This window comes from Lepus europaeus, chromosome 1 (genome assembly GCF_033115175.1).
Source record: "Lepus europaeus isolate LE1 chromosome 1, mLepTim1.pri, whole genome shotgun sequence".
Taxonomy (NCBI): Eukaryota; Metazoa; Chordata; class Mammalia; order Lagomorpha; family Leporidae; genus Lepus; species Lepus europaeus.
The window spans coordinates 11528440-11554826 of NC_084827.1; the positions used below are offsets into that span (position 1 = coordinate 11528440).

Consider the following 26387-nt stretch of genomic DNA (forward strand, 5'->3'; position numbering starts at 1 on the left):
AAGTATGACCATCATCCTTGGGGTCATTGACAATGGGTTAATCCCTCCATTGTAGATGAGTACTTTCACATTGAGGAATTCTCCTTATTCCAACTTTCTTTGTCCTGTACCTTCAGAACCCAGCCTCAAACACATTTTCCCACTCTTGATAGTACGTATAGACTAGGTCTTGTATTTCTTTTGAGATATAGTCATTTTTCTCTTTCAAAAGACTGTATATTTCTCTGGCTGGTGTGAAAAGATTATTTGGTCTTTCAGAGTACTGTTATGAGGAGTAGATGCAGTAAAAACCCAAGTTAAATCTATTTCTGAAGCAGATTCCTTTCTTTCTCTAAGGGATATGTGATATGGTGATGTTACCTTGACATAACTTCATGAACCCTGGAGGGCCAGAGTTTGAGTAATTTTGGTCAATTCATTGTCTGGGGCAAGAATAGCAAAATAAAGGAGAGCTTAGTTCAGTAAGTCAAAGATCATTTTCTTCAATCAGTTAAGTGTCAAGAGTATAGCTAGTTACTTCCTCTAATGTTATACCATCATCAAGATTATACAAGTATATTATATGACTTCATTAAAATTCTGTCATGATTTGTAATTGTGTATAGTATTAACATCAATCCTATCTTTAAAAAAATTTTAAACTTTTTTAGCTAGTCTTTTTTAAAAAGTAGTCTGTTTTTTTCTTTTCCAAAAACAATCTGCTTGGTGAATATTACCAATATTAAAATGAAATTTGTATTAAAATGTTGTCTTTATTGGAATAGTTATTAAGTATAGAGTAGTCACAGGTGAAAACTAATTTTTGTGGATGAACATTATCAAAATTGTAGCTAATTGGATGATTAGAAAGTTTCCTTTTATTCTAATACAAAGATTTAAACCCAATAGGTAAAGATTCATATACAGTTTTGGCCTTATTGAATACAACATTAATCTGTATAAAGTATTTTATGTCCTTGAATACATATGATCATAAATATATGAAATATAAATATTATAGCTAACACAGTTAACATGCAAATTAAATTCTGAGTCTGTAGCCTTTGTTGTAGGTATCTACCTTAATTCCAGGGCTCTGGGTTAGGCCAGCCACTTCCAGGAATGCATGTTTCACAAGTGAAGAGGCCCTGGACAGCATGTCTCAGGCTCTTTGTACAGTCTGCCATATTTGTGTTAACAGCATTAACTTGCACCAAGCATCCTCTCTTCTACATTTTTTAATGTTTTTTTTTTTTTCCCAGAAGATTCAATTTGTGATTGGTAGCTGATAACAGGGCCTTCAGGTAAATGAGTGCAAAAAGCAGAAACAATCTAAGGATGATAAGATTGATTTGTTCTGATTAATGTGTTGTAATTATAAACTTCATTAGAATGGAGAACTCAATGTTCTCTTGAGGTATCATGAAGCATCAATCTATGGTATAAGTCAGTGATTCCCTGGAGGGAGAGCATATTGTGGACACAAGGACGTTGACAGATTGTCAGAGCCTTTAATTACAGACATAAAGTGTATCATAATTAAAATCAGTAGATAAGACAACCAGTTTGAGATCTAGTTATGTCCTGATCAAAGTGGGAAGAACTTCCTTTTATACTGGTGAACACCAAGTCACTATGGATTTATATCACACAGGATACATTTATGACTGATGTAACACTTTTGTTTTAAAATTTTAATCTTATTTTACTTGAAATTATGGACTTTGCTTCTAATTAGACTTAGGATAAACATTTTAGAGATAAAATATGAAATGTATAAGAGTATATAAGTGTATAAAACATTTATATTTCAAAAATCACTTGAGTTATTTGAGCAAAAATAATTGAAGTTATCTGTTTTAAGATAAATATTAATGGAAATACATTGATTTGCACTTATTTTATAATTTCTTTGGGTGTTCCTTTTGTAATATTTTATGAGCCTTGGGCATCATAGTGGATATGTAGAAGTTTATTTTATTGATTTTGTTTAAAGTTGTAGACATGTAGAAGTTTATTTTGTTGTTATTGTTTACATTTGTGGCTGCAAGAAGACTTCAACTTTTTTGTTGGAATGAATCAAATCAAATGAGAGTTAGCCTGTAGTCAGGAAATTCTCTTACTTCCCTACAAGCTTTACTTAAATACAATACAAGAGACAATACAACAATTTCAGCTCATTTCAAGGAAAGTCTCCTTTTTTCTGGTTTCAACCAGGTCTGTAAATCGGAGTGCCATTTGGGGCATGCCCTAGACTGCAGAAGAATGACAAAGTTTTAGCTGCTCAGAATAAGCCTTGTTTCAACTCTATTCCAAAGGCTCCACATGATTGAAAAAACGCAAAGAACCAAAAAAAGGGGAGGAGGTTATTCCTCAATGTTTTTGGTATTTTTAATTCTGAATTCAATTGGATCCAGAGCATCTGGCCTCACATCACTATTTTCCTCTTTGATAGTGCTGAACAAAATAGGCCTTTAAAAACCATAGTCAGTTGAAATTCAGTCAGGGCATCTGTCAGTTCCATAATAGCAGATTTGGGCCAGCATTCAAACATGAGTAATTAGGAATCTGGTTCTTTTTCCCATTCTGAGAGCCCATCCAAGAGCAGGTGGTCCAGGGGAACATGGTCCACGAGGGCTCCAATTTGGTCCTATTTATGTCTCTGTGTTAGATAATGATCCTGAGGCCATGATCGCCATGACTCTGACTAGAATCCAACAGCAGAGCACAGAGCTGATTATCATTAGGCTCCTTTCCAATGGATGCACCACGGTTCTTCATAAACGTGGAGACCAGTGGCCCCGTTGTGATTGGCCTTGTTGTTTGTTTTTGGTATAAGCCTGGCTGTCAATTCCACAGTGGATTGCATCTGTTTTCCTCCTGAAACCAAAAATTGGCATTGAGCAGAGAGTGGGGCTGAGTACACTCGCCCTGTACTATAGAATAAAGCTAAGTCCCATATGAGACTCCAGAAAGCTTTTCAATTAGGTGGTGGGAGAAGTTCCTGTTGATAGATCTTAGCAATAAAAGTACATATGTGTGTGTGTGTAATAAGACCTTTCAAGTTCATTGCCTCATTTAATACTTATAATCACATAGGAAAAGATTGTATTCTTATTCCCATTTTCAGAAGGGAGAAGTTAGAAGAGCTAAGTGATTTGCCTAAGATCACCCAGCAAATCAGAAGCTCCAAGAACTATTCTTAGCTTTGCCATATCTTCTCATCTTCTATTTGATGTATAACCATCTGATGTATGAGCTGATGAGTTAGTGTCTGAGTAATAGTATTGAAGACTTTAACAATACGTTCAGAAGACCTCTAATTGTGGCTACTGGTGCTGTCATGCCAGATTCTGCTGTATTGACTTTTAACCATACAGTATTTCAATATTGCAGACTGAACAGAAAATGAAAATTAGAAACTTGGCACATTTGCGGTGTTGATAGGGGTTATGTTATGTTTTGTCTGGGGGAGGGTGCCATGAAGAGATATATTTTGAGCTGCCTTGGTTAAGGTTTTTAAAGACTGGATAACAGAAATTTGTAAATGGATCATGGTGTGCTAGCAGCAAGTTTCTTGTTCAGTTAATTGGAAATGCATACCTTTGCTATTTTGCTAAGCAGTATACAAGGATTTCCTTTAGAATTATTGCATTCCCATTGGAGAGATAACACATGGGCACATAAAATAACCAGCATGAAGTTTATTCTGTTCATCTTTAAGGAAGGAAATATCATTCAAGTGTTTTGAATTTGAGGCAGAAACAAACAGCATCATTGCACCTGGCAGCAGTACTCAAATAGAATGAAGAAGAAGCTATGCATGGTTTTCAAATTTTTTTCACACCAAAATAAACTTATCTTCTACTTATCCCATGGACTTCTTGCTATACCTATGTATATAGGACCATATGGGACAAGTAATAGCTTTTCCTTTGCTATAAAGAGAACTACATGTCATTTTTCCAGAAAGTTCTTTTGGTGTGGCTCACTTGAGTGGTTAGCCATATAGGGATGCTAGTGCCTGCTGTCCCTCACACTTGAGGTGGTTCAGGAATAGAGAGTCATCGCAAGACAGAGAGAGCTGTGTTGAGTGAGTGGTGAATGGCGTTTGCAGGTCTGGTCACCTCTATGACAGGTGGCAGTTCTGGCCTTATTCACGTTGTTGAACTTCAGGAGGGCACACGTGTGCTGTCTGATGGAGGTGGTTCTAAATTGTCTGTCTCTTGTCCTAATACCCCAGGGCTTCCAGCAGAAGTTCTCCTTCCACAGTAAAGAGATTGTGGCTATCAGCTGTTCCTGGTGCAAGCAGGCGGTAAGTTTGGGATGAAATAAAACAATGTGGGCTCATGTTTTATAAAAAAAGACTTATGTCATTGTTTGAGTTCCTGTCTGCAAGTGGAAGTTTATCCTAATTTAATGTGTTCCCTTTCTCATGGAGGATCCTTGGAAGAAGAAAGAGAAACTAAAACTATAGGACAATAGCAAATGAGCTGGGGCCGGCGCCGTGGCTTAACAGGCTAATCCTCTGCCTTGTGGTGCCAGCACACCGGGTTCTAGTCCCGGTCAGGGCGCCGGATTCTATCCCGGTTGCCCCTCTTCCAGGCCAGCTCTCTGCTATGGCCCAGGAGTGCAGTGGAGGATGGCCCAAGTCCTTGGGCCCTGCACCCACATGGGAGACTGGGAGAGGCACCTGGCTCCTGGCTTCGGATCAGCACAATGTGCCGGCCACAGTGGCCATTGGAGGGTGAACCAACGGCAAAAAGGAAGACCTTTCTCTCTGTCTCTCTCTCACTATCCACTCTGCCTGTCCAAAAAAAAAAAAAAAACCAAAACAAAACAAAACAAAAAGCTAATGAGCTGGGAGAAACTATAGTGATAAATTAACCCCTTTGTTTTATATACATGGGAACCTGGTATTAAGGACTGCAAAACTGCCTTTTGCTTCTAACCCTGGCAGCCAGCTTGAGGGTTTCCCAGTCCCAGGCACCCTTGTTTCCCTACTCCACTGGATGGCTGAGAACTCTTCCTATGGTGGGAAGTTGCAGCGTTAGGAACAAAGCAACATGAATCTCATGAAAACCCTCTACCATGGGTATCCAGGCATTTTGGTTCTTCTGGCTTTGATGTGGGTGACCATTTAATATAGGGGTAACTGTTAGGATGAGAACAGTGACTCTGGTATCTTTCTTTAGGCTGTGATATCGTTATAGTTGTGTGTGTATGTTTACTGAATATACTTCTTTCATATATTTGAATATTTATATTCATTAGGATTTGATGTAATTTCTCCCATTTTCTCTTTTCCCCTTTATCTACATGTTCTCCCCTTTTTTAACATTTAACTTCTCTGTCCCAACCAGATGCTACATTTTATTATTTGTTTGCCAGTGTGCTTGTTCTTTGTTTTACTAGATCATGTAAACTCTTAGTGGTTGACAGACTATGGCCTGTATGCCAAATCTGGCTGGCACCTACCTTTATAAATAAAGTTTTATTGGAACTGAGCCATGCCCAGCTACTTATGGATTTCCTGGGACTGTTTTTGGGTTTATATATTGTCTGTGTCTACTTTTGGGCTAGAATGACAGATCTGAGAAATTGCAACAGAAGCAAGTGGACTCACAGCTAAAATGTGTGCTATCTGGGCACTATGGACAAAGTTTCCTAACTCTATTCTAATCTGCCAGCCTACCTATCTACCTATTCTTTTGAATGACTGTAAATTGGGATGTATTGTCCCTTCATTGTACAGGGGACCTGAAGAGAAATGGCTGTGGTATTTCAGATAGGTTAATATCTTGCAGGAAATCTAATCTCCCTACACGTATCAGAGTAGACTACCCACTCTTGGGCTGAAATAGGTACATTTAGTTGAAATACAAGAATTTGACTCTTTGTGCATCAAAACTATTTGAATTATGAAAATTCCATAAGATTCAACCCAATACTTCCCTTAGCATAATTTTCCTAAACTCCCACATGTGTGGAGAACCTACTGTCACTAGCAGAGACTCACTGGTCTGTGTCAACTTGCTGTGTCAACATCCTGCTACAGATTTTGTTACTGGTGCTTCCATCTCTTTTCAGGTGGTTGTCATGCAAATAATCTTTGCATTTCTGTTTAAGTACATGTTCAAAAATACATAGCCATCCTAGTCCTTGAGTGGAACCCTAGATATCAGATATCAAGTCAGTATCTCCATCTGGGGACGAAGAAGCATATTAAGTGCTCAGATGTCCCTAACAATACCCATGTTGCTGGTTTCTCTGACCTGATGAGACCTCGCTGGTGGGACAGCAATGAGCACTCCAATAGGCTGTGTCTGCTCTGCCAGTGTAGCTATCAGGCCGGGTGAGATGGTGTATCCAGGATCAGTTAATTTGGAAACTCAATCCCACTCTACAGTGAACACACTTGCTCTATTTTCATCAATCTGTAGTCCAATGTAATCACTGTAAGACCGAGTTTTCACTTGACTGTTGCAATAGAGCTTCGATCAATTCCATGTGCCTTTGAATTCCCCACATAAAGAAGCCAATTTTGCAAGGACTAGAAATTCAAACCATTTGAACACAAGTTACTGTGGTGCTGTACTTTAACAGTACAAGTAATCCTTTCTAGGATATTTGAGGTCAAAGAAACAGATAAATGACTCTCTGTGATGTGGGAGAAAGAACACTGAGTTTGGGAGTTTGGTTTCCTGGGTTCAGGTCCTGATCCCACCATTTGAAAGCTGTGTTATCTTAGACATACATCTGAATCTATAGATTAGAGATTACTCAAGTGGGAATTAAATCGACATTGGTGGTCTCTGAGACCCCTACTATTTTAGAAGTTATTTTTAAAGAAGGCATTAACTGATGTTCTTCTATTTAATTGAAGATCAGAAATAATGATGACAGGGAGAATTAGTATTTTATACTTAATTGACTGATAAGTAGTTAGCCGCTAGATCACTGAAGATCTTAAAGATGTGCAGGAATGAAAATCCCTCTGCTGACATAATATTATTTAGGCTGACCATATATAGCAGTTTCCCACATAGTCCTAATTTAATTTTTGTCATTCCAATATAATTACTATCAGCGACCCCTTTCATTCTTAAAATTGTTCCAGTTAAAATGATAAATTATGTGGCCACTTTAAGTTCAATATAAGCAGAAACTATGCTAAACTGATCTTCTTTATATAAAGAGAATTGAAAATGAATCTTGATGTGAGTGGAAGGGGAGAGGGAGCGGGAAAGGGGAGGGTTGTGGGTGGGAGGGAAGTTATGGGGGGGGGGGAAGCCATTGTAATCCATAAGCTGTACTTTGGAAATTTATATTCATTAAATAAAAGTTAAAAATCATTACGATTAAAACTTAAGTCTCTTCATTATTACATAATGTTGATTCTATGTTCACTAGAAAATAAATAGTACCACCCATCACCATCGCTCTATAGTTGCATAAAAGCTGACTGAAATAGTGATTGACCTAAGATGATCAGACTGAATGTCGTAGTAGTATATTGAGTTAAGCTCCTAATACTGAGGTATTAGGGCAGTTATTCGTCTACATTTACTTCCTTCCATTAAAAAAAATAAGTGCTTTGGGCTTACCAAGTGTGCTAGGACCATTGCATTTTTTTTATCCAAACGTAGCAGAAGCAATCTCATTGTTGTTTGCTACCTCTGGGATTAACAACTCTCCAGAAGAGACATCCTGCTGCTTTTCTGGCTTCTGTAAACTGGAAAGAGTACCTGGAAGATCTGTATCTATGGTAGAGAAAGGAGAGGCAGATGGTAGCATTACCTTTCTGCTTGTCTTCATTTTCTTCTTGACATCCACCCTAATCAGCCAAGTCTGTGACCAGTGCCCAAGTGAAGGGAAACACAACTATATCCAGTTAGGACTAATAGAACCCTCCAAGACTCTAACATCTTCATGTAAATGTCCCATTAATCAGAACGTTTTAGCTGGCCTTTCTGTGCTAATTTGAATTCTCATAATAATGATGATAAGTTTTGAAACTGGAATAAATTCAAAATTTGGTCTCTGAGCTCCTGGGGTCCATTGGGTGGGGATGAGAAGCATGTGTCCTGCATGCATGCCTGGGTATGCATGTGTGTATGCATATGGGAGTGTGTGCGTGTGCACCTGCTCCTTTTTGCTACAGCATTACTCTTTGCCTTGAGTTGCTTATTGGCCTGTTTTTCTCTTCAGTTTCACAATAAGGTGACCTGCTTCATGCTGCATCACATTGAGGAACCCTGCTCCCTTGGGGCTCATGCTGCTGTTATTGTCCCACCCACCTGGATCATTAAGGTGAAGAAACCTCAGGTAACTGCTGGGACCTGGTGCTGCTGGCCCAGTGCAGAGAAAAATTAACTGCTGCTTCTTGCTTTTCTCCCACTGATTAGACTTTGGGTTCCTACAGCCTCTGCTCACGCGGAACTAAGGTCCCAGGCTTAGCTTCCAGGTTCATCCCATCAGCCCATCACTTGACTGTGTTGGGCTCTCCCTTGGAACCAGCTCATTGTCCTAATGAAATCGAAGTTCCAGAGCAGGCATGATGCCTCCTCCTCCATTTGATCCTCTGTTTGATAGCAGCTCCCCTGGGTTTCACTGAGTAGCAATGTTGGGTCCAGCTGATTCCTATCCAACTCTCTGCCAGCCTGGTCATTCCCAAGGTGTCATTGTGAGTGCAAACTGGACAGCCATCATGGTGTGGTTATGATTACAGTCACTCCAACCTGAAAGGCAGACTGTGAGCCACCATCTTTTTATGTAAACAAGTCCTGCTTAGAGAGTCACACTCTTCAAATGGAACGGTGGAATTCATTGTCTTAATACCTAATCTCATTCTGCATTCCCCTCAGTGTAATTCCTGACTCAGTGGGTCTGTCTTCAATATTCCGAGACACCTGGGTAGTTTCTCAGCAAGATCATCATCTTTGATAGAAAAAGTTTCTGCCTTAATGCTATATGTCCTAGATAGTAAACTCTAAGTTATAACTAGATAGCAAAGTTGTTACTAGATAGTAAACTCTAAGTTACAGAATAGCAGACAGTGCTACAGAGAGATTGTTCTTCCCCTAGGATGCAGGTGCTTTAGGAAGTCTTACCGAATGCTGTATCTTTACAAGATGTAGTGACCTTACTTCCTGTGTTCTCTTTAGTGTTCATGCAATTTATTGTCATTGACCTAGTTATATTTAAAACCTGGCAGATCAGGGATACTATTTTGTGTTGTGTGTTTTATATAAAGTTTAGCCTTTATTGAAGACTGTTTAAATTCAGCAGGTTATAATCCATGGAAGTCCTTGGGAGATTTGCCCCAGAGACGTGTACGATATGTACACATTAAAAAGTGGGGAAGTCTATTCTTGCATTTCACATTTTGAACCAATATGTAAAATGAGTTATCCAAGGTGACAAAGTGGTAAATAGAGCCCTACTGTCTAAAATCTAAGTTTGCTGAATTCTAACTTTGATTCTGAATCTCTTTAGCCTTTATACTTATTTGTTTTTATTTTTTTCCAAAAATTTAGTAATCTCTTTAAGACTTAATGTTCAATAGCCAGTTAAATTAGCATCTTCCCACTGCACATCTAGATTATGTCAGGAAAGCTACATGATCCTTGCTTGGAAGCACCTTGCAGTATCTCAAGGAGACACCTGAAGAGGAGGGATTTATTCTGCTTTTTAAAGATCAGTGGGATTTAGATCATGAGGAAGGAGAGAGTAAACAGGCAGGAGAGTGGCACATGCTTGGGCACCATGTTCAAAACTATATGCATGGAACAGTGCTAGAAGTTTTACTGAGGCAAGGTTTATGGAGAACATGTGTAGAAGATGAACAGAGGTTACTCAGGCTTGATTTTGGAGGGGTTTTTGATACTTGGGATCTTTATCCTGAAAGAGTGAGTTCCCTTGTAAGCAGCAGAGTGATTGCATAAAAATGGAATTTATAAGGCAAAACTAGCAAGAGTGGGTAAGATGTCTTAACAATGTAGGATTTTGAAAGAGTAGAGATAGATCAACTAGGAAAACCAGAAGATGATGCTACTTTTCAAGGAAATTGTTAAATGTACTTTTCTCGGCTGAAGATACCCTGTTTTGTAATGGAGATTTTCAAGCAAATTTAGAAAGATTATAATGAATTCTATAACCACCAACTTTTCCGCCTGTCTGATTCCATCCAGCCCCTTCCACTTCCCTTGGTAGTTTCTTTTCATTAATCAAACTCTTGGTTTTGAGAGTCTCATGCAGCTTTAAGAAATGATACAGAATTCGTCCTATGCTCATGGTAACATCTTGCAGTATTGCAGCAGTCTCACAGCCAGGACATCACAGTACTTGGTGGAAGAGACTGAGCAGTTCCGTCTTCCGGAGGATCCCTTGTGTGACCTTTTCATGTCCATATCCATTTTCCTCCTGGCCTCACCCCAACTACCCCTTCTCCTAAGTGGAAGTCCCTCCAGTTTTCATCAATTGCTAGAGTATTTTAAAGTGAATCTTAGATAGTTTACCTTTTATTCTATAAATATTTCATTTTACTTCTCAAAAAAAATAGCCACCCTACCTTCCCTCCTAAATCTGTATATATGAAAGACATGAAGTTTGTTCACTTTATATAAATAAAAATTATTTAAAAACAAAATGTGATGTACATACAAAAAAGATAACCACATACCCATTTCACATATCAAAATCAATATTTTCTCCAAGATTTTTAATAATCTCAACTGTATCATTCCTACAGATGTTTTGCAATTTAGAACCCAAAGTCTCAAACCATCTTTTGTTAACTTACTTCAAGGGTGTGTGTGTGTGTGTGTGTTTAACAAATTACTTATTTTTATTTGAAAAGCAGTTATGGGGAGGGAGGAGACGGAGAAAGAGAGTGAGAGAGAGAATAAATGTATTCTATCTGCTAGTTCACTCTCATAATGACCAAAACAGCTGGGACTGATCCAGGCTGAAGCAAGTAGCCTGTATCTCTATTAGGTCTCCCACATGGGTGGCAGGGGCTCAAGCACTTGGGTCATATTCAGCTGCCTTCCCAGGCATATTAGGTTGGAGCTGGACCCCAGATGGAGTAGCCAGGAGTCCAACAAACTCTCATATGGGATGCCAACATTATAGGTGGTTGTCTTAACCTGCTTTGCCACAATGCTGCTCACCTTGTGTGTTTTAAATATGTAACAATATCATTTCTTATTTTTCATTCTATTTTATTGTTGAATAAATTGGATCATCTGTAGAACTTCCCATATTTTGATCTTGGTTGATTGTGAACTTGGTGTGTTTTAAAATGATTTCCCTTATTGTCCATAGTTCTTATAAACTAATAATGAGACATAGAGACTAAATTAGATTCAGTTTTTTTTTTTTTTAAAGACTACATGGGCATTGCTGTGTATTTCCGTTGTATTGCTGTCAAAAGAATGCAGTAACAGGTTGTTTAGCGATAGTGGTGTTAAGATTAATCAGTAGGTTTGGCAACTATCCTAATCCAGCTAAGGTGAAGTTTTCCCATAACGTTTCATTTAATGTGTCATCCATTAAGGATGATTGCTGACATCTTTATTTCATTATGGATTGTGAAAGGATGGTTTTCCAATTTTTACCCATCTCTACTTTTTATCTATGATTTTTCCTTTATCGCCAACAAATAAATGATACATGTATATTTGGCTTTATTAATTTACAAAATATAACTTGATGCCTTAACAAATTTTACAAGTAGCTATGAATTGTTCTGGTGGTTCTTTCATATAGAGTATCATTATGAAATTACATAATTATGATTTATATATATAATGTTTTAATTCATTGTCTTCATTATTCTTATGTTCATGTAATTTTCTAACGAATTGGAATCACTTCCAGGTAGTTTCTGAGTTTGTTATGAGCCATGAGGTTTTTGATAGTTTCCTCAGTTTCAGGAATGATAAAATGTCCGTGTTCCAGGATCATCTTATGCATTCCCTGTCCATACTTGGAATGGACTATCTCTTTGAAGATTTTTGTTACTCTTAATGGGAGATGATATTTTCAATTTACAACTTTGATGCTAAAGCCTGAATTTATTATTCAACGTGTTCCTTTTACATGTCTTCTGTGACTCATAACACTGAAATAAGAAGAAGTAGCATTTACCAGTACTTCATATGTGTTAGGAACTATTTTAAGTATTTTGCACTCAGTATCTCATTTTATATCATAGTATGGGCTGCTATCCTGTTATTCACACTCTGCAGCTGAGGAAAGTGAAGCCCAGAGAAGTCAAATAAACTGCCCAGGACTATTTGTCATTAAATCATTTGAGATTGGGTTTGAACCCAGGAATTCTGATTCTGTTAGCTAAATTCTTAGTGATATGCCACACTGCTTTATAATGCTACTGTCGCAAGCCTTGCTAGAGCAGGTGTTTAAAAAATTTTGGCAGTCATTTCTGTGGATTCCAAAGCCACCCTGTAAGTCAGCCAATGTACTATATTTAAAAGAACTGGTACATGATGAGCTTGGTGGGTGGAGGGGGCAGTAGAGTAGAACTTAAGCATTCCAGCATTTAAGCCCAGACTGCCTGGGTTAAAATTAATAACCTCGCTCTGCCACTTGTTCATCTCTGTAATTTAGAACAGCTTCAAATTTTAAGTTTAAACTCTTCTGCCATCTATGGGCATTAAAAATAGCCAGAATTGAGAGAAGTCTTTGTATTTTGTTTTTAAATCAGATCATGGATTATGGGCAAGATTACAGTTTGCAGAGTATGGAGCATGGGGGCATGATGTTAGTGATGACTTGGAGGTAGTAATACTGGAAAATTCAAGTGAGACACTGGAAAGTAGTAAGAAAAAAAATTGGGAAAGTAGATGGAAAGCAGCAGAGGAAATAAATCCAACCTTGAGGATATATATATATATATATATATATACACACACACACATACACACAGGTCTTCAAAAAGTTCATGGAAAATGCATGGAAATTTCATAAATATTATAAAAAACTATGCATGGACTTAAAAAATATTTAGCACCAAAATAAACTTATCTTTTAATTCTACTTTTCTTTGAACTTTTTGAAGTACTCTTGTATCTTTTTCTGTGGATCTATATGGGTTTCTCTATTCTGTCACTTGGCTTTAAAGGTAAATGATAAAAGATGATATTCTTAGTTGAATTATGTAAACATGTTTAATTAACCACATTCACAAATGCTATTATTGTATGCAGCAGGAGATTAAAAGATAATTCAGATGTGTGTGATCTATTTCCACAAAGAGTATGGGGAACATGTATATAACTATCTTAATCACTGGGCAGAGTGTCCATTCTAGAAGAGGAATTCAGCTGTATGGAAATCCTCAATAAAAAAGTGTCCTCCTGTTCCAATGGTCATCTTTAGGAGAAACACACTTAGGTTGATAGGAGGAAGAGGTCAGACAGGTTGGTGGAATTCGCAGTGGCCAGTCAGGGGTCTATCCATCCAAGGTGGAGAATGGTAAGTACTACCCAAGTTTTAAACCACAGTGGAAATATGAAGCAGGATTGAACAATTTCAGCCATAGGAATCAGGGTAGATTTTATGGAAAATACACCACTTATGGTTTACGTGGGAGGATGTGGGTGTTGCCATTGGGAAGAGACATAAGGAAGAGCAGTGCACCTTGTTAGAACGTGTTGAGAACAGTAAGATGGGTGATCAAATAAAGTGAGCTTTATTCACATGTTGTGTCTCAACGAATGTCTCCAGAGAGGAGTAGACAAAATCTGTTTGCATGTATTATGGCCAGGAAAAGTGGTGTTTAAAGAGGTGAAATTAAACCACCTATTTTCCTTCTCTTAAAATATGACTTATTCTTCAAGCAGCTGGGGAACTGGGGCTGTGTGAAACCTGGACACTGAAGGGATTTATTGCTGCCTGGATGATTTGCTGGGCTTCATCATCAAATTATTTAGAGAGAGAAAGAAGTGAAAGGTGAAGGAGGTAGATGATTTAAAGGAATTCAAATAAAAGGAAAACCGGATTTTAAGAGTCAAGCCGGAATCTGTTGTCCAAGTTATATTTAATGTTACAGATTTCAGTGTTTCTCTTCTGGTCTGAAAATATTAGGAGAAAATATTTTGAGTAAGTTGAGTTAAAAATGTTCAAATACTAATGCAAACACTTGGAGCTGATGGAGCAAGACCTGTGTTACGTGAAATCTTTGTGGGGTCTAGTTGACCAGAGTGAAGAAGCTTTCTCAGAAGTTATATGTCAAGGGACAAGACAACTTTTGGAAAAAGATTTTGCACTTGATCCACTGACTTTTCCAAACTGTTACTGTCTTGTGATTTTCCTACTAACCTCAGAGAATTTCAGTAGTCTTCTAGAAAGAATATAAAATAAGTCCTGAGTACAGTCCATTGTGACTCATGGTAGTAAGTTGGAATAAGGCCTCCTTCAAAGAATGAATGCTCTTAGTCTTTTAGTTTATTATTTAGTTTGTAATGACATAATTAATAATACGTATTCTCCATGTAATAAGATAAGGAAGTCTCCTTTCACCTATGCTGAAGATTATAAGTATCTTCTCATTTATACATACATATATTCATATACATATTTATAAATAGCTCTTATGATGCATTGACATGCATGGAAATATACCCATTAAAAGAGATACAGAACTATATTGCATATAATAGTATATTTATAATAAATTGCATAATTCTACACATGAAGTTTTAAAACTTGTCCTTCTTAGTAAATATATGAATCATGGAGAAAAGCCTATATTAGTACATTTGCTCTTACCCCAGTTTTTGAAACTGTTGTACATATCTCATGCTGTGGATATGTAACAGTTTATTTATTCACTTCCAACTCATAGACATTTATGTTGTTTCTAATGTTCTTTATAAAAATAATGCTACATTCATTCTGTCCTAGTCCTGTATAAGTTTTCTTTGTGCTAATCCATTTTTTTAAAAAAAAACTCTTATGATTACATAATTATCTTAAAATGCTAGGAAAACATGACTTGCAATCTCTTATTTTCCGAAGTGATGAACAGTATCTCTCAAAATTGTCCAAGTCATTTCCTTTGGTGAATTCCAAAGGTTAATTAGCTCCTCTTGTGATTTAGCTAAATGTGCTTAGTTGGCATTCATTGAAACCCTGTCCTTAATTTTTGGAATGAGTTTTTTTTAATTCTTGTCCATCTCAGAACAGCCTTGTTCCCGTGGTGCCCCTGGTGCAAGCAGAGGCAGAATGCTCTTAAACAGATGAAATCATGCCTCTCCTTTCCCATTAGGTATTAGAATTTTGTATAGTCTCTGGTGGGGAAGATTTCTTTTGGAAAATGAAGTGATACATCTTCTCTTTAGATCTGTTATTATAATCAGTTGTTTGTGAGCCTATAACTTGAGAAGATCCCTGAAGATTAATGAGGGTAGTTGAGTTTCATTCACAATTGAGTGAATTCATACCTAAGTATTTCTTAACAGTCCAGGAAGGAGTTATACTATGATAAGGATTTTGGTGATGGGATTATTTCTGTAGTAAAGTAAGATCGCCCTGATACCAGGTACAAGAAAACCTTAAGACCTCTGTTTTAGGTCTTTAACCAAATGGTGGGTAAACTAAGTACAGGGGCTGATTGTTAGAATCAGAAAAATGCAAAAATATCAGTGAAAGTATAACGTTTCCACTGGTTTGATAACATTGATCTAACGATCCTTATTGTTGATCTTAGCTGCCCTTGATATAACAGAGGTGCTTTGTTATGGAGCATGGAATGAGTATTACAGGTTTCTTGACTCTCTTACCAGCAATTATATACAGTAATTTCTTGGCATAACGTCTACATTTTTGAAAAGCAAGCTGTTTTGTTTAGCTGACCTAGGCGGTATAAGCAACACTGCAGATTAGCAAGGATAATGTCTTGTCATGGCCAAAACACATTCCCAATTCGCCTTCACATCCATCTGTTCCTCACTGAATTATGCTGCCTGTTAAAGATAGTTATATATTTAGACAGAGATACATATTTACACATCAATACAATGGAGGTTCAGGAATGTTGTGGTGTGATGGGAAATTCTATACTACTTATTTGTTGCTGTTTGCCTATCCGTAGGGCTCTAAGCTTACTCAGATCTCACATAGAGGTGCCCAGGTACTGTAAGTCAACTGCTGTGCTTGGTTTTTACCACTCGTCCTGTGAAGTCAGAAGGCCTTAGGATCACTTCTACTTGGTACTTCTGTGTTTTAAAAGGCTGTTTTGTGTATGTGCTCCCTATTTGAGTTGAGTTCCTTGCCTGCTCTGTTTTCAGACATCAACCTTTATTTTGATGTGTTTTTTAATTGTGTCCCCGAAACTTGTTTGATGATCAAAACCACCTGAAAGACTATGAGTTCCCTGCTCAGACAAGTTCAGGAAACAATCTTAGCCTGACCCAGTTCTTAGAGATTGTTGAGTCCTGTCTAGAACCAAAGTCCATAACATGCTCCTGCAAGCACTTTGTGTCCTGTATTGTTCTTGGCAATAGATGAGCTTGAACTACAGAGAAGTTAGGAGGCAAGCCTTCACTTCCTAAACATAATTCCCCAAACCAGGAGGGTCCAGTGAGTGTTGTGAATCTAATAATTATTCATTATTTCGACAATGATTTGAGTGCATACTATGTGCCAGGCATTTGTGCTAGGTGCTGGGGATAATCATCTGTGAACGAGGCAACCAAGATTTATTGAAGTGCTTATCACTGGATGGATACCAAGCTAACTGCTTCACATACCTTATCTCTTTAAACTTCACAACTGCCCTGTGAGGTAGGTATTACTACCATCGTTTTAATATTAAGCAACTGTTATTTCCAAAGTTTGACTGACTTGACCAAGGTAACAGATATAGGAATAGAGAGATTCAGAATTCATACCATGTCTCACAGATGCATGCTTCTTTTCCTAAGAGACCTCTTACTCTACCCTGGTCTAAATGACTCCTTACTTTGCTCTTTGTCCTTCAAACCGGTTCTCAGCCTGGCTGCATGGTAGAATTGCCTTGGGAGCTTTTACAAACTATTCTTCTGGGCTCCACCCCAAACAGATCAAATAAAAATATTTGAGGAGGCCCAGGTATGAACGCTCTGTAAAAGCTCCCTGGGTCATGCTCCTGTGCAGGGATGGTTCAGAACCATTGAGAGTGTCGTTAATTGATACCACCTAGGTGCCAGTCCAATAGTCTCCAGCATTCTTCTTGGATCATTTGATTAAACTTTAAAGACTCCAGATCATTTTTCTTTCCTTTAAAGCGAACTAAAATTTATCCAAATATGGAAGATACTTCCACCATGTACACAAGACAGGGATATGTTAAAAGATCTATTTAATAGGAATTTAGAAGCCTTATTATCTATTTCAGGCTAAGTAGAGTCAGCAGTGAGTGGTGAGGACTCACGTGGGGTCCAGACCATCTGTGAGCTCCTGAATCTCTTTTCTCATGAGAATCTGAGACCCCAAAGACACTTTTCTGTTAATCTAGTGGTTGAAGAAAGCCTTGGCACAAATGTTCATTATTGGAAGTTTCCCTCACCCTGGGTGAGACCACAAATCATTGTGGCCACAAGTCAACTTATGTATTTCTCCATCCAAGTAAATGTGAAATAGAAGCTTAATAGCCCGCCTCTTGCTAGTTTGGAAGCACTATAACATGTACTCTAGACTAAAGTCTATTTTGAATGCTCTGCAAAAAAAGTATACACTAAAAAGTAGAAGAATAGATGATAACAATTGGAATTTCTTTAAATGGGAAACTTTTAACTGTTCAAGAAATATATGTGTATATACCAATATAAACTTCTAAGTTAAGAATTCTGCATTTCAGGTTTTCAACTCTTTGCTAAACACCTATTTTGTGGTCAGTAATAGCTTGCCTTTGTGAAGATGCAGTCTATTTTATTGACTTGTCCTTAATTAAGTCTACTTTTGCTTTGTCGTCAATGAGTCTTGACTGTTCTCTATATTAGAGTTTCCCCTCAAAGTGACTGTATCAAATACTAACAGTAAATGGAGCGATCCATTAGTTGGAGTAATCACAATTTTGTGGCTCTAAAATTCCTAGGGAGACATGGAAAGTAAATTTAGGGGTCACTGTATTTCAAAAAAGTTAGATCAAAGATACCAGGGGAGGGAAGACTTATTCAACCATTGGTTCATTCACAAAAGAAAACCCAATGCTTGTCACTCTGCTATTATAAGTGACTAAGGTGAGTCTTACCTCTGCATTTAAAAAGTTAGACATCAATGCTGATAACATAGTTGGCTCATAAACTTTCACAGGGGTCAAGAGTAATTTTATGACTGTTGCAAGAAAAGACCATTACAAAAATAAACAGAGAAAAGAAAAAGTAAACATGAAAAATGGCCTCCTTTTTTACATTTCCACATAGGTGATCTCCATACCAGGAGATGAACTTGAACTTGGTTGGGCGGGAGACGGACCTGGTTGGGCGGGAGACTGGAGCCCCTCAGAGAATTTGGGATTCTTCCATTTTTACTGGGAGGGTTGGCAGGTATAACATGTTTGTTACGTGAGTCCATGAGAGCCTCTGGGGCTCTCACTCCCTGCCTCTCCGTGTTGGGGGGGAGTCAGTTGCTCACTCTTGAAGCACTCGACTGATTTCTGTCTGTGGCTTACCCATGAGCAGTGGCTTGGAAGTGTCAAAGCATGAGAAGCATGCAGGCGAACAGCATGTGCTGCCGTCATCTTCCACATGGTTCTGCATGGGCCGACTCTAGGGCTGCCGGCCTCTGAACTCAGGCATTTCCTTCTCTCCCTACAGAACTCCCTGAAGGCTTCCAATCGGAAGAAGAAGAGAACAAGCTTTAAAAGAAAAGCCAGCAAAAGAGGAACTGAAGTATGTGTTTCAGAGTTAAGTTCCAAGGAAATGAAATTGCCTTTCCGTAGCTTTGTCCTATGTGATCTGTCCCAAGCTTGTTCTTCTGATGTATCTCCTACCATTGTTCACTATACTCTAACCCCAGTGGAATCCATTCTATTTCAAAACAAATAAAAGTAACTCCTTACAACAAAACAAAGACCTAACCTCCTGCCTGCTCAGAGCCAGAGCATTTGCATTCACCTGGCGATTGGAAACAGTCTCCCAAAGATGATAAAGACGAAGATAACAGCTAACATTTCCAGAATGCTTAGAGTATACAGAGCAAAACCAAAAGCAAGGCTATGTCTCTGGAGCAAATGATAACTGGAGATACTTTCTTCCAAGGTTTTTATGGAAGGTCCTGTAAAATGTCAGCCCTGTGAAACAAAGGGTATTTTTGAAGAGTAGGGTGGTGATGGGGGTTTCCCAGTTTCTTTGTTCTGGGGCTGTCTTATAGACTGTGGATATATGTCCTAACTGTGTTTCTTGCTTCTTTCAGCAGGAAAACAAAGGTCGTCCTTTTGTGATAAAACCTATCTCTTCTCCTCTCATGAAACCCTTACTTGTATTTGTGAATCCGAAGAGTGGAGGCAACCAGGTGAGTCATTTTTCATGAGTTTAACTTTGAAGTTTCTATGATTTTTGAAGAACCTATTCAAATAGTACCACTAGGACCCCAAGTCCTGGAAGACAACTAGTTTCTCAAGGACGAGTTCATTGTTGCTGCATTGGGAGATAACCTTGCACACGATAGTGCTGGGTTCTGTGATTTATCCCTCTGCTTCCATAACTGACTGCATCAGAGGCTCCCCCAAAACCCAGCCACTGACCTTCTCCTACAGATTTTCAAGAAAGGTCATTTCAGGGCTCCTCTTAGTTAATATATTTCCAGGTTTCTCAATTCTCGTACAGGTTGAGCAGCCCTAATCCCAAAATCCAAAATTGGAAATGCTCTATAATCTGAAACTTTTTGACAGGATATCACAAGTGGAAAAGTCAACATGGTCTCATGTGACACATTGCAGCCAAAATGTAAGGCACACTAAACATATTTTATAAAATTACCTTCAGGTCTTGTGTATAAAGTGTATATGAAACATAAATGGATCTCATGTTTAGACTCAGAGCACAAACCCCCAAATATATCCTTGTATATATGTAAATATTCCCAAATTTAAAACATTTGACATCGAAACTATTAGTGTCAAGCAGTCACAATATGGATATTCAACCTGTAGTTAGGAAGTGCTTTACTAACTAATCTTTATTTCTTCCTGTTGTAATATAGATTTAACTACCTCTGTTCCTGTCGTTGGGACGATCATTAACAATGATACAACAAATGCTATAGAAAATATCAGCTTGTAAAGGTTTCACTTGGTCCCTGCCCCAATCCTTTAGGGTACTTAATATTTATTTCATTTGAGAATAGAAAAATACCTTTAAGAAAGGTAAGTTTAATGGCATATCTAAGGTGACAGAGTGGGCTTCAGAATCCAGGTCTGTCTTTGTCTCTTCGTCCAATTCTTGCACCACTCTCTCAGACTTCTTTTCAGTGCCCTTTGTGGGCTTTGATTTTCTGTTTTCATATGAGTTTGAATGAGAAAATATTTTCTATGTCCAGTTTTTACAGTTTGAGACAAGAGTCTGAAATTTCTTTTTTTTTTTTTTAAGATGTATTTATTTGAAAGTCAGAGTTACACACACACACAGAGAGAGAGAAAGAGAGAGAGAGAGAGAAAGGTCTTCCTTCCGTTGGTTCACCCCCCAAATGGCCGCTTCAGCCAGAGCTATGCCGATCCAAAGCCAGGAGCCAGGTGCTCCTTCCTGGTCTCCCATGTGGGTGCAGGTGCCCAAGCACTTGGGCCATCCTCCACTGCCCTCCCGGGCCATAGCAGAGAGCTGGACTGGAAGAGGAGCAGCCGGGACTAGAACTGGTGCCCATATGGGATGCCGGCACCACAGGTGGAGGATTAACCAAGTGAGCCACGGCGCTGGTCCCAAGAGTCTGAAATTTCATTATAAGTAGTTATGTATTTTAAATTCTTTTAACGCCATACATAAGGAGGGGAGTCAAATAATTAGAATAGACTCAATATTCCAAGATGCTGAATGCATTAATTATACTAAAGTTTCTATTATGGACGTTTATGACTTAAAATTGAGTTATCCCTTCTTTTCTGTCTTCAAAATTTTTGGCAATTTATGTTAAAAATTTATGACAGTTTCGCAGAGAATAGGGAAAAGAACTGCTGTAACCACAGAAATGACTGCTTCTCTATATGCTGTGTTTCTGAGTGAGCCATGATTTTCATATTCTGATGATAGCCATCCTAAGACATCACAAGAGGAGGAGCTGGTGATGGATTTCTTGGGAATGAGGTTCAAGTTGTGCAGCCGTATCCACTCTTTTGAGTTGGTTTCCCTGTAGCCTATCAGGAATGCAGCTCAGAACCTCGGAACCATGCAGCTGAAATAAACTAGTGACTCCAGGTGACTACTTGAGATGACATGTCAATTAGTACCAAATATATTTCATTATGACTACCTATATATAAAATGCAATTATTAAGTCATTATTAGAATTTTCCCCCAAGGGCATAAAGAAACTTGTGAGATGGCTATTCAGATAAGAAATCAACTGTTCCTGTTACAATTTCTATGTAAATTACTAACGATGGGGACTTCAGTGTTCATTTAATGTTGCTATCTATTTTAACAAATAGAAAACAGGTCAAAGAAGTTTAAGTGATTTTTCTAAGGATATTTTATTTGTTAACGACACATTGGGGGAAAGTGGGAAAAAATTGAGGTGTCATTCATAAGCTATCTTTGAGTTCTAAACTGAGAGGATCAGACCAGAGGCAAGTTGTGACTTGGGAAAGATAAGGAAATGGTGTCATGGAAGCAGCTGAAATTGGAGAGGGGAACTACTTAGGTATGCTGAGCAGACTGGAGGAGTACCCTTTCCCTCTGTGGGAAATTGCTGCTCATCTCTCGAGTCAGTAGCATCTTCTGAACCATTTTCTCAAAATTAATTGTCTTGTCCACTGTGATCCATAGCCCTTGGACCACAGCTGGAATATGTGAATTTTTTAAGATTTATTTATTTATTTGAAAGAGTTACACAGAGAATGGAAGAGCCAAAGAGAGCGAGAGAGGTATCTTCCATCCTCTGGTTCAATCTCCAAATCGTCACAGTGGCTGGAGCTGGGCCATGCCAAAACCAGGAGTCTGAGCTACTTCCGGATTTCCCACGTACGTGTGGGGACCCAAACACTTAGGCTATCTTCTGCTTTTTTTTTTTTTTTCAGGCACATTAGCAGGGAGCTGGAAGGCTGGTGGAGCAGTTAGGTCTCAAACTGGCGCCCATGTGGGATGCTGGCATTACAAGGGTGGCTTTACCTATTATGCCACAATGCCAGTTGTCAATATGTGAATTGCAACCCAAGTGCTCTATGTGTATATGTACTTTTAGGATCTAGGCTCCTGCCGGCTCTGTGGCTCACTAGGCTAATCCTCCGCCTGCGGCACTGGCACTCTGTGTTCTAGTCCCGGTTGGGGCACCGGTTCTGTCCCAGTTGCTCCTCTTCCAGTCCAGTTCTCTGCTGTGGCCCGGTAAGGCAGTGGAGGATGGCTCAAGCGCTTGGGCCCTGCACCCACATGGGAGACCAGGAAGAAGCGCCTGGCTCCTGGCTTTGGATCAGCGCAGCGTGCCGGCCGTAGAGGCCATTTGGGGGGTGAACCAACGGAAGGAAGACCTTTCTCTCTGTCTCTCTCTCCTACTGTCTAACTCTGCCTGCCAAAAAAAAAAAAAAAAAAAAAAAGAGGATCTAGGCTCCATAGTGCCGGGGCTACATGTGTGAAGGTATGATTTCTAGAACATGGCACTTAGTAAATAAATAATTGTATAATTAGCAATATGAATAGAAGGATAGATGTGATAAAAATTATTCATTTGAAGTACATTATGGCAAGTGGGGCGTGCATCTGAGGGTATCAGAAATGTGAACAGATACAGCTTTGGATGGGTCTGTGTCTTAAAAACATGGCTGAGGATTTTGGATTAATGCAGTGGAAACCAGGTTTTTGTTTAAAGCATTTGCATTTAAAAAATATTTTGGTTTTGAGGGGCAGGTGTTTGGTGCAGTGGTTAATACACTGCTTCAGACAAGTGCATTCTATATGTGAGTGCTGGGTTCGAGTCCTGGCTTCTATTTTTCCTTTCTTCTAATGCATACCGTGGGAGGCCTTCAGATGATGGCTCAGGTATTTGGGACCCCACTACCCACATGAGAGCCTTGGAAGGAATTCCTAACTCCTGGCCTTGGCCTGGCCCAGCCCTGGTTCTTGTGAGCATTTGGAGAAATGAACGAAAGGGTGGGAAACCTCCCTCCCTCTCTCTCTCTCTCTCCCTTTCAAATAAACAAAATTACAACCAAAATTTTGGTGCAACAGGTGAAGCTGCCACTTACAATGCTGTGTCAGAGTGAAGGTTCAAGTCCTTGCTGCTCCACTTCCCATCCAGCTTCCTCCTAATGCACCTGGGAAGGCAGCGGGCAATGGCCCAAGTCCTTGGGCCCCTGCCACCCATGAGGAAGATCTGGATGTTATTCCTGGCTCCTGACTTTACCTATCCCAGACCTATCTGTTGTGGCCATTGCAGGGATGTGGATGGAAGATTCTCCCTCTCTCTCTCTCTCTCTCTTTCTCTCTCTCTCTCAAGTAAATAAATCTTTTAAAATTTTTTTTAAAAAATTCTTTTGATTTTGAGCAGAGGACTAAAATGTTTGATTTAATGTGCACACAGTTTGTGGGGATCCAGTTAAAAAGTAGAATTCGCATCAGTGGATCAGAGGTGGGTTCTGAGAGCCTGCGTTTGTCACAAGCCCCGAGGTGGTCAGGGCACTGCTGCTTAGAGTTCCACACCATGCTTAGCAAAGCTTTAATTGTGATTAGTAGAGATTTTTTTGTGTGTGTTAAATCCTGACCTTTGCCTTTTATAATTTACCTTTTCCACTCATCTGCTTTTAGATGCAAAACTGTTTCCCTCTTTGAAACTTAGGCTTCAAACATTTTTACCTTGCTCTGTCTTCTTTCAGTAAATAGTTAGATTATATTGCCATCTCCTGGCGAGAAAACTACCTGTCACTTTTTTCTTCCTGCAGTATTTTGTATGTGTAAGGAAAATTTCCAAGATTTTGAAGGAATACCGTGGGGTGAATAAATACATTGACTACCTCTGTACCCTTAAAAATATATCCATATCCTTTTTTTAAAAAAAGATGTATTTATTTATTTGAAAGGCAGAGCATCAGAGAGGGAGAGAGGGAGAGAGGAAGAGAGATCTTCCATCTACTGATTCACTACCCAAATGGCTACAACAGCTAAGGCTGGGTCACGGTGAAGCCAGGAGCCTGGTACTCCATCTGGGTCTCCCATGTGGGTGTTGGGGGCCCAAGTGCTTAGGCCATCATTGCCTTTCCAGGTGCACTTGCAGAGAGCTGATCAGGGGCAGAGAAGATGGGATGCCACTGGCACCCTGCTATGTGATTCTGGTGCTATGAGTGGCAGCTTAACCCTCTGTGTTACAGTGCTGGCCCCCAAATCCCTTCATCCCTTCTTCTAAACCCACAACAATTGTCTCTGTTCCAACATTCTCAAGGTAGAGATACACAGGGTATTTTGCAAAGCTGTTGAGGTTGGAAGCATTGCTGCTACGGTTGGGAGCTGAATTATTTCAGGAAATGAGGACTGGAATCAGAGATGGAAACTTCAGCTTTGAGTGACTTCTTTGGGTAAGAGGTAGTGTGTGGAAGATAAAGTTTGCCCAACACAGTCCCCCTCTCTGTAGGAAACTTTTGAGGACTAGAGAAACGGGGCCCTTCCCTCATGTTTCCATCTGCTTTGTCTTCAAATGTTATTGTTTCCTCTTTGATGTCTTTGACCCACTAGTATATTTCTGTGCTTTACACCCTTGCCATCTACCTCTCAATATTTCCTTTTCTTGCCAACTTTCCCTCCTGCTCTGTCTCATAATTTCATCACATAGAGACTTAATTTATAAGTCCAGGGTGAGCATTTGTTCTTCCAGGAGCATGATTCAAACCAGGTGCTCCTGAGAGTGGAGGGCTGCAGATGCTGACCCCCACGCTGTTCATACAGAGTCCCAGCCAAAGGAATGGCATGAGCTGGGCTCCTGGATCAGACCTTGTGGATTCTGATCTGTAGGGGATATGAAGAAGAGTGTATGATTGGTGGACAGGCTCATGGTAACAGAGTTCATACCATCAGCTGTGAACAGGCTACTCCAGACCAGGGCTGCTTGTCCAAGTCAGGGACCAGTTACAGCAAGGTGTGGAGAAGGGGAGAATAGAATGAGTACATGACTTCAAGTGAGACGTTTGAGTCTGCAGACTGTTGAAGTGTTTGGACATGCAATTATCATGAAGAAGTTATTAATTATCAATGTTATTGCTTGTGATGCTGGAGACTTTTCAACCTGGGGATGATTCAAGAATCGTTATGTTTAGATAAATGTCTTAATATTGGTAGGGATCTGGGCTACCCTGGTACCCACACCAAGCCACCTAGCTCCTTTGATAAGTCTAGGACTTACACCATCAGTTCCTTTGTCTGTAACTAGAGTAGTGACAGATTGAAATGTCAGTCTGGCTGTCTTGATTAAAACACTTCACAGACTCCTTCTGTATGAGGTAAAGCCCGTGCACTGAGCATACTTGGCTTATTCTACAACTCACCATAGCCCTCGTCTCTCTCTAGAAAAATCTAGCATTTTCTGGGAGGTTGTATTGTCTTATAATCTCTCTCCTCTACTTGGAGCTGGAAATAATGTTTTTGTACCCCTTGTGAATATCCAATATCACAGTGTTTAAGCAAGTTCTGAGGTCAATGAGGTAAATATGTATGATAACAGGCACATATTAAGATTGATGTGGAAGATATGTATTCGTTTAGAGAAAACTAGATTCTTGCATAGAAGTTGCAGCTTTTGCATTTGGCCTATTACATGTAATAACTACAACAGGATTTGCGATTTGTTAGTGAGTGACAGTTGTGTAAATGACTGAGTAGATTTAATCCTGCTATTAAGAAATGAATTAGGCCGGCGCCGTGGCTCAATAGGCTAATCTTCCGCCTCGCAGCGCCACACCGGGTTCTAGTCCCGGTCGGGGCACCGGATTCTGTCCCGGTTGCCCCTCTTCCAGGCCAGCTCTCTGCTGTGGCCAGGGAGTGCAGTGGAGGATGGCCCAAGTGCTTGGGCCCTGCACTCCCTGGGAGACCAGGAGGAAGCACCTGGCTCCTGCCTTCGGATCAGCGCAGTGCGGCGGCCATTGGAGAGTGAACCAACAGCAAAAGGAAGACCTTTCTCTCTGTCTCTCTGTCTCTCTCTCTCTCACTGTCCACTCTGCCTGTCAAGAAAAAAAAAAAAAGAAATGAATTATCCTTTCCCCAGTGAATTAA

General features: G+C 39.4%; 1 protein-coding gene across 2 annotated transcripts in view; it reads left to right on the top strand.

The window, feature by feature from the left end:
- DGKI (diacylglycerol kinase iota) overlaps positions 1-26387 on the top strand; it is a 499667-nt gene that overhangs the window by 246111 nt on the left and 227169 nt on the right. For both annotated transcript variants that reach the window (XM_062198081.1, XM_062198090.1), the window contains exons 7-10: positions 4223-4294; positions 8191-8307; positions 18804-18878; positions 19402-19500. In XM_062198081.1, coding sequence (XP_062054065.1) covers positions 4223-4294; positions 8191-8307; positions 18804-18878; positions 19402-19500 — 363 coding nt within the window. The remainder of the gene's footprint in view (positions 1-4222; positions 4295-8190; positions 8308-18803; positions 18879-19401; positions 19501-26387) is intronic.